At 42.4% G+C, this 16,778-nt stretch overlaps 1 protein-coding gene across 3 annotated transcripts in view; it reads right to left on the bottom strand.

The window, feature by feature from the left end:
- The window catches only part of mapk10 (mitogen-activated protein kinase 10), a 260,364-nt gene extending 244,653 nt beyond the window's left edge, over positions 1–15,711 (bottom strand). For 2 of the 3 annotated variants that reach the window (XM_068014958.1, XM_068014895.1), the window contains exon 1: positions 15,628–15,693. In XM_068014958.1, the coding sequence (XP_067871059.1) occupies positions 15,628–15,693 (66 nt within the window). Of the gene's footprint in view, positions 1–15,627 lie in introns of all 3 variants that reach the window. The other variant, XM_068015005.1, reaches the window with a different exon arrangement.
- Between the last annotated feature and the right edge of the window lie 1,067 nt (positions 15,712–16,778).

Raw genomic sequence — 16,778 nt, 5'->3', positions numbered from 1 at the left:
TCCTGTTGCCTCTTATGTTTTGGGAGACCCTGAATATTCAATAAAGCTTCTATTGATAGACTGCTATTTCAAAACCCAAGTAGACCTGTTGCTACACCCTTTGCTGAAAGATCTGTGTGACGCCTGCTGCAGACGAAGTGCCATGAATGCCTACCCATCACAGACTGTTCATCAACCTCACCAGGAGAGACTTGGAGTGGCATCCGACTAATCGATTCTCTGACACCTCACCAACCTAGAAATACCCTATCAGAACGTGACAACCTTATTATTTTGTTATGCCTAAGAAACAGTTGTAAACTAAAAAAATCCTTTTCTCTCGGTTCATTTTTTTTTGAATGTATGTGTGTGTGCATGAGTGTTAGGAAGAATAAGAAGTTTTAAAAGAATCTTTTCACATATAGAGTTCTCATTTTTGTTTAAGACTTAGTTTATTAATAAATAGTTAACTTTGTTGTTTAAAGAAACTTGGTTTGGTGTGCTTTATTCTGGGGGACAAAGTGTTTAATTTGGTTATTTTTCAGTAGGTGGGAGAATTTACTTATATGCTGTGACCTGTGGAGTAGTGGGACTGAATTAACAATGCATTACTCCCGCCTTGGTCATAACATCATCAATGTGCATCATGAAGATGGCTGAAACTTTCCCTTTATGATCGCAATAAAGTATTGCATGATCTGTTTTTATTTGAACACAACCAATTTTCAACAAAACAGATCTCACCGCAAAATACCACACCCTCGAAGCATCATTAAGGCCATAGACACATTTGATCCGTTTCCATAATTTTCCTTCTGCATCTGCTGCCTCTAAAAAGTATCACCCTGCAGTTTTTGTTAAAGGGATACAATAATGCCCTGTTTAAAACGACTCAAACACTCCTAGCACAGGCATTACCCCTGAAATAATCAACAGTGCCAAGCCTGCTATACTCTCAGCACTCCATGAACTGCTTTGCCTGCGTCGGCATGAGTGAGCAGTACCACAGGACATGCATGTTGCCAATATCATCACCCTCTATAAGAACAAGGGTGACTGCAGTGACTGCAACAACAACTGTGGAATCTCCCTGCTCAGCATAGTGGGGAAAGTCTTCGCTTGAGTCGTTTTAAACAGACTCCAGAAGCTGGCTGAGCGTGTCTACCATGAGGCACAGTGCGGCTTTCGAGCAGAGATCCACCATTGACATGCTGTTCTCCCTTCGCCAGCTATAGGAGAAATGCCACAAACAACAGATGGCCCTCTACGTTGCTTTCATAGATCTCACCAAAGCCTTTGACCTTGTCAGCAGACGTGGTCTCTTCAGACTACTAGCAAAGGTCGGATGTCCACCAAAGCTATTAAGTATCATCATCTCATTCCATGACAATATGAAAGGCATAATTCAGCATAGCGGCGCCTAATCAGACCCCCTTCCTATCCTGACTGGCGTGAAACAGGTCTGTGTTCTCGCACTACACTGTTTGGGATTTTCTTCTCCCTGCTGCTCTCGCATGCGTTCAAGTCTTCAGAAGAAGGAATTTTCCTCCACACAAGATCAGGGGGCAGGTTGTTCAACCTTGCCCATCTTAGAGCGAAGACCAAAGTATGGAAAGTCCTCATCAGGGAACTCCTCTGCTGACGATGCTGCATTAACATCCCACACTGAAGAGTGTCTGCAGAGACTCATCGACAGGATTGCGGCTGCCTGCAATGAATTTGGCCTAACCATCAGCCTCAAGAAAACGAACATCATGGGACAGGATGTCAGAAATGCTCCATCCATCAATATCGGCGACCACGCTCAAGAAGTGGTTCAAGAGTTCACCTACCTAGGCTCAACTATCACCATATCACCTGTCTCTCGATGCAGAGATTAACAAGCGCATGGGAAAGGTGTCCACTGCTATGTCCAGACTGACCAAGAGGGTGTGGGAAAATGGCGCACTGACACGGAACACAAAAGTTCGAGTGTTTCAAGCCTCAGTACCTTGCTGTACGACAGCGAAACCTGGACAATGTATGTCAGCCAAGAGCGACGTCTCAACTCATTCCATCTTCGCTGCCTCCGGAGAATCCTTGGCATCAGGTGGCAGGACAGTATCTCCAACACAGAAGTCCTGGAGGCAGCCAACATCCCCAGCATATACACCCTACTGAGCCAGCAGCGCTTGAGATGGCTTGGCCATGTGAGCCGCATGGAAGATGGCAGGATCATCAAGGACGCATTGTACAGCGAGCTTGTCACTGGTATTAGACCCACCAGCCATCCATGTCTCCATTTTAAAGACGTCTGCAAATGCGACATGAAGTCCTGTGACATTGACCACAAGTCATGGGAATCAGTTGCCAGTGATCGCCAGAGCTGGCAGACAGCCATAAAGGCAGGCCTAAAGAGTGGCGAGTCGAAGACTTAGCAGTTGGCAGGAAAAAAGACAAGTGCAAGGAGAGAGCCAACTGTGTAAAAGTCCAACAACCAATTTTATGTGCAGCGCCTGTGGAAGAGTCTGTCACTCTAGAATTGGCTTTTATAGCCACCCCAGGCGCTGCTCCACAAACCACTGACTACCTCTAGGCGCTTACCCATTGTCTCTCGAGACAAGGCGGCCAAAGAAGAAGATGACAATAGTGCCCTAACCGGGTAAATTGCAAATTCACTGACTTCCCAAAAACAATTGCCTTATCATGTTCCATATCACATTTCATTTGTACCTTTTTCATTGAAGGCTTACTCAACAGTAAAGGTACCTCACTGGAGACTACATCAGCACTGATAAGGTTGCTTCCCCCAGCTATTTTACCTGGAATTACTACTCTCTTCAGTGCCTTCAATGTGTTGTCATCATCAAACCTAAAGCTGGTGGTACTTTTATACTCCTCAACCTTGCATTGATCGTCACTACTAAGTGAATCCAGATAACACTGTACCAATCAGTTCCACATACTGTCAACATGCAACCACTATCCAACACAGCACAGTTGAACAAATCCACAACTAACACATTCATCACAAGACTAAAACTCCTTGTGACTAGAACAATTCATTCAAATTCATCCGTATCTTTCTCTTCTGACTCAGAATTCTCTGTTGTGTTTTATTTTGAGGACTCTGCCCCTCTGCTTAGGACAATTCATTATGTAATGATATTTTGAGTCACATCTGAAGCAGCTATTAACTGTTCCTTGGGCATTCCTGGGATTCATCCGCCTTGCTGTTCCAATTCTGTCTTCCACTGTAATAGTCAGACATGCTAAACGTGCTTTCATCCTCATTCCTCCTATCTTTAACTCTTCCATTGTATTTCTGCCTGCATTTAGTATCTAGATTTCAAAATAATCCAGTAAACAGTGAGCCCTACATTCTTTGTGTTGCCGCAGAAAGCCCAGCTTGTTCTACCAGGGCTGCAGGAAATGACTGTTTCCCCAGGACTTTCTTTAAGGCAGCAGACATTTGATCCAACTTGGAGTCTTTGTCCAAGAACCGCACCCCAGTTAGAACCAGGAGCCTGTCCATATGCGACACCCTAGTACTATCTAGCAATTTAAAAGCTAACACTGAACCAAGGATCTCCAAATTGTATAGAAGATTGAGGAAATTCATTCTGTTAAAGTCCGTGATGTATTCCTCCATTAAATAACTATGTGTTTTTCGAAATCTATCAAAGTCTGACCATGTCTCAAATGCATTCAATAGATCATCTTTCTTATAAATTTCATCCAAGAATTCTAACAGGAGTATCCAGCTGACAAGCATTCAGTTCACAGAACACTTTATTCTGATTTTATTTTTGGTAGGAAGCAGCAACACCAAGGCCATACCTTGTTTCCTCTTTGGTAGAGATGTAACCTGTGTCCACATATTCACTTCATTCTTCTGGCCATACGGTTCAGACTCAGAGAACATTGGAGGGTAATCATACCCTGATAATTTATACTTGCTTTCTGCCATATTTTCCACAATAGCTCTTGAGATTTTAGTTTTCTCTGCAAAAAAAATCCTAGTTTCCAACCTTCCGCTTTAGGCGACCATCCTCTGCTACCATGTTAAACTCCAGAAAGCTTGTTATGGAAGGATAATGCTGGAGCCTATCTTTACTCAGTTTCACATTTATTGTACAGAGGAAAAGCAGTACAAACATGTAGCTCCTCACTCAAATTCTCCCCAATCTCAGTGAGTGTCTCACCTAAAACCCGCAATTCACACACTTCACCTGCATATAATCAAACCATTGATACACAATTAACAGATTAACAAGTGCATCTCTTTGTATGTTCTAAGTTATATCACTTTTTATCTATTAAATAGCATACCAACAGCAGGTAAACTTTGCAGTTTAGTGCTCCTGGCTTGGAGCTTTGCACAATAGAAGCGGATATACAAGACTTAGACATGGAAATCAGCATGCCCAATTTGCAGTCATTAAAACCGATTGATGGAAAATGTTGAGGAGTAGTTACATCAGCTCCTGTGCTCTGGGCATATACATTGAATTCTGTCTTAAGTCCAAGATACTCGTGAGGTGCTGTTCTTGTAATTGTGTAAAAGATCATATATATTGACACATACATAGATCCCAGTGAGAGGAGGCATACTGGCCTGCTGTGTCTAGGATGTGGCCTGCACCCTGAAGATTTTAATGATAGATTGTTTGACCCCCTTATCATTGTCCTATTCTGCACTTCTGGTACGAGCAGGGCCATGAATAGATGTCCAATGCCACATATCCCATTGCTTGTATCCCTCATGGAATGGCTGACGGCCATTGATGTTCTGATGAAGGAATCTCCTGGAAAGTCAGAAATGGTCAGCGGTGGTGGTTTCTGGTGGGCTGATCTCAGAACTTACCTTTAAAAGGCTTTTGTTAAATTCCAGCTGGCATGGAGCAGGTATTCAGTCAGGGGGAATGGGGTCTTCCTACCTTGAGGTAGCGATACAGCGGTTAGTGTTTAGGGAGAAGCTGAAATGAATTACTTCAGCAACTGTGAAGGGGGCTTATGATGCTTTCTTCACCAGCCTTCAAGTAAGCCAAATTACATAAGTTGGGGTGGAAGATGGGGTGCCCTAGTACTGAACATCACCTCCATCATTAAATGTAAAGGACTAACAGTATTCTGCTACAAGAACAGAAGCAAAACAACTATTGTTTTATTCAGTACCAGGTTGTGTCTTTGAAGAGATGGCACCAAAATGGCAGCTCTTGAATCAGTAGTGCATGTTTTGTTGGGGCCATTTGTCCTGACCTGCCTGTGACCCTATGAGAGGAAATCTGAGCACAAAGCTTCCTGATATACATCTGGATACAATTAATAATTCAGGCACAGTCAAGTGCAGACACTAGAAAAGCCATCAAGGAAGTTTGTGTGCAGTGCTATTTAGAAACAGAATAGGAACAAACCATCAGTGCACATTTTTCCTCTGCATTGTTTCCCATACCTATGGCATCACTCATGCACTCATTGTGCCCTAACTTTCTATAAGCAATGCTGCAGGAGATTCACTTGTCACACATAATAGATGCTTATGGACAGTAGCTTCTGGCCTGAAATGAATAAAAGTATAAATTTGGAGTGATGTAAAACGAGCTGCTGATTCGCTATCACCCATATTATACAATCACACAAAGTCAAAATTACCCCAAACACTGTTAATTTTCCTGTAAAGGTAAGGTAAAGGCCACTGCAGCACTCATGTACTGTCATTAGAATCCTGCTCTGCAATATGATGTTATCATACTGTACGACAACTGTGACATCACAAGAAACTAGTGAGTTGATTGGCCAGTAAGTGCTTAGTGTAAAGGACAGTGTGTTACTAGCCAGCTTAGGACACCGGAATTAGGGAAGATCTATAAATAAAAAGAACTACTACTTTAAAATAAATACCTAAAACACATACCTTTGTAATTAAAAATGCATAACTCTTAGTTATAGGTGATAATAGCATGTAATAAGCACAGTAAATTGTAGTATACAAAGGAATTATTCTAAGTTAATTAAGAAAGTATTTAAATTAAATTAAATAACATAAGTAACAATGGCAGGGCAGGTGTGATGCAGCTGTGGAATGTGGGATCACCTGGATGCCAATGCGATCGAGGACAAACACGTCTGCAGAAAGTGCAAGCTGCAAGAGGAATTCCAGATCAGGATTATTGATCTGGAAGCTGAACTGCAGACACTGTGCAACATCAGGGAGGGGGAGAGATACTGGACAGTTTGTACCAGAAGACGGTCACACATTTTAGAATAGTGTCGTCTATTTTGGTCAGTAGTGAGGGACAGGAGGGTGTTAACGTGAGTGAAGCAGGTAATGGGACCAAACAGACAGTAGGGCAGGAGCCTCAAACTTTGCAATTGTTAAACAGGTTTGAGGTGCTTGCAACCTGTGTGGACAAAAGCGAGGTCTGCAGGGTGGAGGAGCAGACTGATCATGGCACCATGGTACAGGAAGCCGTTCAAGCGGGTGAGCAAAAAGGAAGGTAGTGGTAGTAGGGGACTGAATAGTGAGAGAGACTAACACTGTTCTCTGCAGCAAAGAACGAGAGTCCAGAGGCTGTGTTGCCTGCCTGGATTCAGGAAATCTGCTCAGGGCTGGAGAGGGAGGGGGAGGATCCACTCATAGTGGTCCATGTAGGTACCAACGACATGCGTAGGACAAGGAAAGAGGTTCTGCATAGTCAGTCTGAGTGGCTAGGCACTAAATTAAGAGGCAGAACCTCAAAGGTAATAATCTCTGGATTATTACCTTAGCTACATGCAAATTGACATAGGACAAATAAGAATAGAGAAATAAATGCATGGCTCAAAGACTGGTGTGGTAGAAGTGAGGCACTGGTACCAGTACTGGGGAAAATGGGGGCTGTACCGTTGGGACAGTCTATACCTGAACTGTGCTAGGACCAGTGTTCTAGCAAGCCACATAACTAGGAAAGTAGAGAGGGTTTTAAACTAAATAGTGGTGGTAACAACTTTGGGACGATGTGGTAAATCAAAAAGAAGAGACAAGGCAAGAGAGAAAGGTATTAATATGGGAAATGATAAACAGACTGTGACAGGAAGGGACAGAGAGCTCAAATCTAAGAGTAAATCAGCAGGTAAGGCTAGAGGTTACAAAAATAATAAAAGGACAAAATTAAAGGTTCTGTATCGCAATGCACGTAGCATTTGAAACAAAACAGATGAACTGATAGTGCAAATAGAAATAAATAAGTGTGATAGCAATTACGGAAACATGGCTGCAGGATGACATAGATTGGGCCCTGAATATTAAAGGGTACATGACATTTAGGAAGAACAGGAAGCTAGGTGAAGGTGTGGCTCTGTTAATTAATGATGGTATTAGCGCAATAAAGCAGGATGATCTAAGTTCAGGGAACCAGGATGTAGAAGTTGTTTTGGCTTGAGATGAGAAATGATAAAGGCAAGAAGTCATTTGTGGGAGAGGTGTAAAGACCCCCTCACAGTAACCACATGGTGGGTATAAAGGAAGAAATAATGGGAGCTTGCCAGAAAGGTACAACGATTATCATGGGATTTTAATCTACATATAGACTGGAAAAATCCAATGGGCAAAGGTAGCCTAGATGGGGACTTCATAGAATGTTTTCCAGATAGTTTCTTAGAACAGCACATTCGGGAACCAACCAGAGAGCAGACCATACTAGACCTGGTATTGTACAACGAGATAGGATTAATTAATGGCCTCATTACGAAAGCACCCATAGGCAGCAGCGATCATAATATGATTGAATTTTACATTCACTTTGAGGGAAAGAAGAGTGTGTCCAAGACTAGTATTTTAAGCTTAAATAAGGACAATAATGAGGGCATGAAAGCAGAGCTAGCTAAAGTGAACTGGGGCAAATTAGGTCAAGGGATATGTCAATAGAGATGCAGTAGCAGACATTTAAGGGGATATTTCAGAATAAACAGAATAGATACATTCCAACGAGAAAGAAAAATTCAAAGGGGAGGACCCACCATCTGTGGTTGTGGTTAACTAAAATGTAAGATATAGGATTAAACTTAAAGAAAAAGCATATAATTGCGTAAAGATGGGTGGCAGGTCAGAAGATTGGACAGAATATAAAAAACAGCAAAGAATGACTTAAAGATTAATAAGGAAGGAAAAATAAGAGTATGGGAGAAACCTAGCTAGACACATAAAGACAGATAGTAAGAGTTTCCATAGATATTTTAAAAAGAAAAGAGGTAACAAAGTGAGCATTGGTCCTATAGAAAGTGAGTCTGGGGAATTAATAATGGAAAATAAAGAGATGGTGGTGATATGAACAGATATTTTGCATCGGTCTTCACCATTTACAGAAATAGCTGTAAATCAGGAAATGGAAGGGAGGGAGGAACTCAAGAAAATTACAGTCACCAGGGAAGTAGTACTGAGCAAATTGTTGAAGCTGCGGGATCCTGGATGGACCTCATTGTTGGGTCCTAAAAGAAGTGGTTAGTGAGATAGTTGATGTGTTGGTTTTCATTTTCCAAAATTCCCTAGATTCAGGGAAGGTACCATTTAATTGGAAAATAGCAACTGTAACTCCTTTATTCAAAAAGGGAGGGAGACAGAAAGCAGGATACTGCAGGCCAGTTAGCTTAACATCTGTCATAGAGAAAATGTTAGAAGCTATTATTAAAGACGCTATAGCAGGGCACTTAGAAAAATTCAAGGCAATCAGGCAGAGTCAACATGGTTTTGTGAAATGGAAATCATATTTAACAAATTTATTGCAGTTCTTTGAAGAAGTAACATGTGTTGTGGATAAAGGGGAACCGGTGGATGTACTGTACTTAGATTTCCAAAAGGCACTTGATAAGATGCCACATCAAAGGTTATTGCAGAAAATAAAAACTCATGGTGTAGGGGGTAACATATTGGCATGGATAGAAGATTGGCTAACTAACAGGAAACAGAAAGTAGGCAAAAATGGGTCATATTCTGTTTGGTAAGATATAAAGAGTGGTGTGCTGCAGGGATCAGTGCTGGGGCCCGAACATTTTACAATTTATATAAATGACTTGGATGAAGGGACCAAATGTGTGATTGCTAAATTTTCTGATGACACAAAGATAGGTAGGAAAGTAAGTTGTGAAGAGGACATAAGAAGGCTACAAAGGGATATAGATAGGTTAAATGAGTAGGCAAAGATCTGGCAGATGGAGTATAAGGTGGGAAAATGTGAAATTGTCCATTTTGGCAGGAAGAATAAAAAAGCATATTATCTAAATGGTGAGAGATTGCAGAGCTCTGAGATGCAGAGGGATCTGGGTGTCCTAATGCATGAATCGCAAAAGGTTAGTATGCAGGTAAAGCAAGTAATTAGGAAAGCTAATAGAATGTCTTTGTTTGTTTATTGCGAGGGGAATTGAATACAAAAGTAGGGAGGTTATGCTTCAGTTATACAGGGCATTGGTGAGACCACATCTGGAGTACCATGTACAGTATTCATCTCCTTATTTAAGGAAGGACGTAAATGCATTGGAAGCAGTTCAGAGAATGTTTAGTAGACTAATACCTGGAATGGGTGGGTTGTCTTATGAGGAAAGGTTGGACAGGCTAGGCATGTATCCACTGGAGTTTAGAAGAGTAAGAGATGACTTGATTGAAACCTATAAGATCCTGAGTTGTCTTAACAAGGTGGATGTTTCCCCTGTGGGAGAATCTAGAACTCAGGATCACAATTTAAAAATAAGGAATCGCCCATTTAAGACCAAAATGAGGAGAATTTTTTTTCTCTGAGGGTTGAGTCTTGGGAACTCTCTTGTTCAAAAGGTGGTGGAAGCAGAGTCTTTGAATATTTTTAAGGCAGAGGTAGATAGATTCTTGATGAGCAAGGGGGTGAAAGGTTATTGGGGTTAGGTAGGAATGTGGAGTTGTGGTTACAATCAGATCAGCCGTGATCTTGTTGAATGGCGGAGCAGGCTCAAGGGGCCAAGTGGTCTACTCTGGCTCCTAATTTGTATGTTCGTATGTTTGTATGTAACATGAGGAATTGTGGGGCCTATATCTTGATTTCAAGTCCAGGTAAGGTCAGTATTAATGTCGAAATATTAGAAAACAATGTTATTTTCATTTGTAAAGGTCTGACCCCTGAAAATTAATTAAATTTTATTTCTATGTGACTCTTAAGATATTTCCCCCTTCAATGAAGTTCCTTTGCATAAAGAGGCATTATGAAGCATTAGCTCCCTAATCCCAGCATTTGCCAAAGTTTTTTTTATCTTTCTTCCAACTTTTTCCCTTTTTCTGCTCTCTCCTTTAGAAGACACTGGGGGCAATTTTCCCTGGCTACTTTTGGTGCTAAAGAGACTCCAAGGTGGCCAAGATGGAGTCTTATGCTGAAACGTTGGTTTAGCCTGTGTTTAGTGCAAGACACTATCTGCCTAATGGAGTTGGAGCATGCTCTCGGAACAGCCACCTGGAGTATCATTATGGGGCTGATTGCCACTTAAATTGTTTGTTAGTGTTCATTAAGGAGGCTGGAAAGCATTTTGGTGACTATCGCTTGAATTAATGCCCTCTCCTAACAGTGACTAGCTGATTGGCAGTAAACAAGTCATTGCTAAGGATTTTGAGCACAACTTTAAAGGTAAATCACCTTTTACTGTTCACTTGCTGCTGAAGGTTTGAAGAAGACTTTTGAAACATACCAAGAGACTTTCTGGGACATTTTGGCAAGGCTTCACCAATGCTCTAACAACATTTATTCTGGAAATTCTCTGAGGACTTCATCTAAAGAGAATAAGTGTTGTGTTACTCTACCTTATTGGAAACTTTATAAGCGGTCATCGGCACCTTGCTAGGGATCCCTCTTGGTCGGCATGAAGAGGAGGAGGACATGAGGCCAGGCAGAGCAGAACCAGCTGCTGCAGGAGAAATTGACAGGAGGGTGAGGTGGATACCTTCCTCCCTGTGGATACAGGTCATTCCCACTCCTCTGGACCTCCTCCACCAGGACCTCCAATGCCATGTCTGAGAACCCGTGCATCCTCTCACTTGGTCCCTGAGCCATCCTGAAGTTTATCAAACAGCACACTCCACACCTTCAGTGGAAGTGGTTGCAGTGCGCCTAATCAACTTTTGAATGCTAAACCTACAGGTGCATGTTTTAGTGCCTCCAGGCAAATTCAAATTATGGTAATCAGCAATTAGGACCAGAATTGCATGCTAAAACCAGACTTTCAAACAGGCATGTCTTCTTAGCACAAAACCTGTTGAGCATCTGTTTTCACTCTTTCACCAAAATGTATCCCATTGACCCTTGCTGGGCTCGTGTTTCATTAAACACAAGCCTTACAGTTTCTTCTCCCAGTAGCCATCCTTTGTGTGTAAGTCCAGACAGTGGCCAGGATTTTGTTGAGCTCCCAATGTCAGGCTTCGTGGCAGGGGGGTGGGGCGGGGGGGTGCGGTTCGGGAAGATCACAGCAGCCCGCCATGGAGCCCAAGGCCAGGATTTCTGGGCCGATCTTCCCGACGCCAGCGAGGGTCCGTGGCAACCCTCTTGTTGCTTGTCGATGGGACCCAACTTTAAATATTTAAAAAAAGGCAATGAATAAATTTAAATACCTTTCTTCGCTGTCTTACTAGCTGTCTGTGATGTTCCGTGCGACGGGCAGCATTCATACACCTTCATTTTCCTGTCCAGAGAAAGCTGGTGCTACCGAGGTGGGGAAGGGGGTAACTTAGGATTCTGAGTGTAGTTTGGTGGGGTGGGGGGGGGGTGCGAGGGAATGGGGGTCAAATCTGTATTTCTAGTGTTGGGGAGGGGAGGGATGACCTTTGTACTTTGTGCAGTTGGAGGGGGGAGAGGTCAACTCGGAAGTTTAAATGTTTTGTCTGGAGGAGAGGGTAACAATGCAATGTAAGTGTTTCTGTGGGGGGGGATATGGGGCGACAATTTATTTGCTGTGTAGTAGTGGGGGGTATGGGGTTCAAATCTGCACTTTTAATGGCAGCTCTTTAAAAATGGCGGCAGCCCCTGTGCAGAGGCAGCTGATGCCATTCACGACATCACTGAGGCCACCCCGCTACGGGATTGTGGGGGCGGGGGGGCCTGCCCTGCGTATTTAAATGAGCCTCTCCGCGCTAGATCATGGCGTTGTTGTGGCGCACAGCCCGTGCATGCAGGCTGCAATTTTTTTTGCCCATCACCGGGAGCAGTGACGGGAGACTAAGATTCAGCCCAGTGAATGAAAGAAGCTTATTTGGCTGTGGAGAGTATTCCAGAGTCTGTCCTCACCCAATGTTCACATCCGTGCACTTACCTGCACATTATTTCTCTTTACTAGCCCAAAAGTGCTGAGGCCAATTGTAACGATTACTGTCCCAGCTTCAATCAACTAACTAAACACAGATCCAGCATCATAGGAGGGGCTTTGTTTGGTGTATGACTTAGTGCTACACCAAGCCACCAGCGGAGCTCTCCCCAATGCCACTCTCGAGAGGCCTGGGATGACTCATTAAAGAATAAATGTAATTCAACCACCTCTGGCTACATAGATCTAGTCTTCCAATCTCCCATAGGCAGTCGATGAAATTGGAGCAAACTGTCGGCAGATATTTCTAGTCTAATTAACCTGCTTACATTCAAAATGGCGGCACTAGTGGGGTTGTAGGCGTGCTATTTAAAATGATAATTATTTTCTTTAATACATTGTATCAAAATATACAGATGTTGCTATCTGTCAGCTTGCTATAATCAGAATCTCAGTATTAGTATTAGTGATCTACCACCCAGCTAATACCAAGTTAAGAATACGGCTCCTCTAAATTATTCTGATCACTGCAGGTACTCCATATAAGAACAAAGGAGCATATGTCATAGGAGTAGGAGTAGACCAATCATCCCTTCGAGCCTACTCCACCATTCTTTACGATTATGACTGACCCTCTACCTCAACTCCACTTTCCTGCCCACTCCCCAATATCCCTTGATTCACTGAGCGATCAAAAAATCTATCAATCTCAGTCTTGAATATACTCAAGGATGGAGCATTCACAACCCTCTGGGGGTAGACAATTCCAAAGATTCACAACCCTCTGGGTGAAGAAATTTCTCCTCATCTCAGCCCTAAATGATTAATCCCATATCCTGAGGCTATGCCCCCATGTTCTAGATTTGCCAGCCAGGGGCAAAAACCTCTCTGCATCTACCCCGTCAAGTCCCTTCAGAATCTTGTATATTTCAATGAAATCACCTCTCATTCTCTCAAACTCCAGAGAGTATAGGCCCAATTTACTCAGCCTCTCAACATAGGACAACCCTCTTATGCTAGGGACCAATCTAATGAAGCTTTGCTGTACTGCAAAGGCAAGTATATCCTTCCTTAGATATGGAAACTAAAAGTGCAACAATACTCCAGGTGTGGTCTCACCAAAGCCCTACAATACTATTGTAGCAAGACTTCCTTTATTCTTGTACTCCAGTCCCCTTGCAATAAAGGCCAACATGCCATTTGCCTTCCTAATTGCTTGCTGTGCCTGCATGCTAACTTTCTGTGTTCCTTGTACGAGTACACCCAAGTCTCTTTTTAAACATCAAACATTTACAAGTTTCACACCTTTTAAAAAAATATTCTGCTTTTCTATTCTTACTGCCAAGGTGAATAACCTCTCAGTTCCCCACCTTTTACTCCATCTGCCACCTTGTTGCCCACTCAATTAACCTGTCTATATCTCTTTGCAGCCTCTTTGTGTCCTCCTCACAGCTTACGTTCACACCTAACTTTGTATCGTCTGCAAGCTTAGGTGCATTACTCTCTGTCTCTTCATCTAAGTCATCAATAAAGATTGCAAATAGCTGAGGACCCAGCACTGATCTTTGCAGCACTCCACTAGTTACAGCCTGCCAATTTGAAACTGCCCCATTTATTCCTATTCTCTCCTTCCTGTCCGTTAACCAATCCTCAATGCTACTACATTACCCCCAACTCTATGAGCCCTTTTCTTGTGTATCAACCTTTTGTGTGGCATGTTATCGAATGCCTTTTGGAAATCCAAGTATACTACATCCACTGGTTCCCCTTTGTCTACCCTACTAGTTACATCCTCAAATAACACTAATACATTTGTCAAATACAATTTCCTTTTTGTAAAACCATGTTGACTTTGTCTGATCATACTATGATTTTCTAAGTGCGTTGTTAAGACTTCCTTAATAATCGATTCCAGCATTTTCCTGATGACTGATGTCAGGCTAACTGGCCTGTAGTTCCCTGTTTTCTCTCTCCCTCCTTTCTTGAAATGGGTGTTACATTTGATAACTTCCTACCCACTGGGACCATTCTAGAATCTAGGGAATTTTGGAAAATTATAACCAATGCATCCACTATCTCTGCAGCTACCTCTCTTAGAACCCTTGGGTACAGGCTATCAGATCCTAGGAATTTGTTGGTTTTTAGTCCCTTAAGCTTCTCCAATACTTTTTCTCTGCTGATATTAATTACCTTAAGTTCCTCATTCTTATTAGCCACTTGGTTACAATCTATTTCTGGTATATAATTTGTGCTGATGACTGTGAAGACAGAAACAATGGGCAGGATTTTCCCTGTGGGCTTCTGAACCCCTCCGCCAGGCTGAAATGTGAGTCAGAAACCTCACTGTGTGAGAATGTCACTCATTGTGATTTTCCCGAGGGTGGCCAATTAATGGTCAGAGGGCAGGCTCACCATCCAATTAACAATGGTGGCCAGGCTTTTGAGCAGGAGGGACATTCAGAGGCCTTGCAGCTTGAAGGGAGGAGCAGGCTGCAATGGAAGGTAAGTAAGGAAGAGGACGCTTCAAAATGGAAGTGTCCTCTCTCCAGCTTTTTTAAAATCTAAAATAAAAAATGGCTTTTGTGTGCAGGCCACCACTGTAGGGGTTGGGTGGGAAGCTTCTCTACAGGGAGGGAGGGGCTCTAGGCCTGCCTGGAGTACTGCCCCCCACCCTCTGCCCCCCCCCCCCCCCACCCCAGCCTCCTGCTGGGAGGCCACATCCAAGCCTTAAATGGCCCTTAACAAGTTGGGTCGGCTACCTGCCACACACAGGCAGTTAACCCTGCTACCACCCCCCCATCCCACCTCTGCAAAAATGGCCTGGTGGGCTGGGGGTGGGGCGGCGGTGGCGGCAGTGTAGGAATGAAGCCAGGGCAACGGTATGCAGGCTGGTGGTGCTATTTTTAACACCCGCCCACCTTCAATACCAGCCCTGATGGGGTCTAAAAATCAAGCCCAAAATAATTGTTCAACAACTCTGCCATTTCTTCATTCTGTAAAATCTTTTCTCCTCTCTCTGACTTTAAGGGGCTGAAACTTATTTTAGTTACTCTCCCTTTTATATACTTGTAAAAGCTCTTACAATCGTTTTTTACATTCCTTGCTAGTTTACTCTCATTCTATTTTCCCCTTTTTGTCAACTTTTTGGTCTCCCTTTGCTGGTTTCTGTAACACTCCCAATCCTCAGGTTTACTGCTATTCTTTGCAATATTATAAGCCTTTTCTTTTAACTGATGATAAAACAGAAAGAACAAAGTTATGCCTGATCTAAGACATGACAGCAGACACCAGTTTGAATCATGCATCACACAAGAGACATAAATGAAATGGAAATATGATTCAACAAGTACTGTACCTTGTTTACCTGTAAGGAACACACACCTGACAAAACGCAATCTTCACATCCAGAATAGGTTCACTGCAGTAGTACAAGAAATGTCGGCTCATAAATACCTGCAGGGAAATGAAAATGCAAATATAGTTTTAAGTTCAATTTTCACTTTGAATTTATCCTCTCTGAATTAAATAAGATAACTTAAGGCTGAAGCGGCATAATAAATTAGATATTGGTTTACACCATATTGACAGTTGCCATATTTGCACTGGACTCATAAATTACTGCCATACTAGATCCTTTCAAATGCATTAGAGCTGTAGTCAGTTCTACTTAAGTCAAAACCCAACAAGGGAGTAATACTCTTAATTGGAAAGATATTGAAAAACTCAAAACAATTTCATTTTACACCTACTACACTCATTCTGTTAAATGTGCAGTGTGCATTTTCTTATGCTCATCCATCAGTTTTGGGTTAGCTTTCCAATTTAGTAGAAAGCAACCAGCAATTTCTGTTTATTAAGATCAATTTAAAAAGAAATTACTTCATCACATTGAAATGTTTAGACGGACACAGCTTCATTTAACAAATGGAGACTTGGGTGATGTTGTAAGATGTGTAATTGCTTTAAAAAAAATGGTCTTGATTTTGATCCATCTCTTCCTCATTTGGAGGTTGAGAATGCACCATACTTTTCTGCAGCACCAGAAAGTATTAAACAAATATACCTTTTAAATACATTTTCAAAAACATTTGATAAAATAAAAGCAGTGCCTTTCCTGGGAAAGAGGCAGGTTGAGTGCTAAAATTGATTTTTGCCTGTGTTGAATGTTTTTTCTCCCTTGTGTTCTTGTAATGCTATATTCGGTATGCAACTTTCTATCCGTCAGGACTGTGCACAGTATTCTTTTTTAGCAGAAAACCATTTGTCTATCAGGATTTCCTCAAGATATAAATTTGGTTTGGCTGACTTAATAGTGGTTTCAATTGATATTAGTTCATTATCGGGGAGGGGTTTCTGTGGGGGGGGGGGGGGGTGGGGGGCACTGTTTGAAATCCCAGTGATCTCAAGATATTGTTAAAAATGGTTCCATTGTCTCAGAGGAGTACACCTGGATTCTCTAAGATCTTGTTCTATTCAATTTGTACAATGTGGGAGAGGGAAGGACAGTCAAGAAAATCCCTGCAAGCCTCCTA

Source organism: Heterodontus francisci, chromosome 1, assembly GCF_036365525.1.
Source record: "Heterodontus francisci isolate sHetFra1 chromosome 1, sHetFra1.hap1, whole genome shotgun sequence".
In the NCBI taxonomy this organism is placed as follows: domain Eukaryota; kingdom Metazoa; phylum Chordata; class Chondrichthyes; order Heterodontiformes; family Heterodontidae; genus Heterodontus; species Heterodontus francisci.
This window is presented reverse-complemented; position numbering and strand designations above follow the sequence as displayed.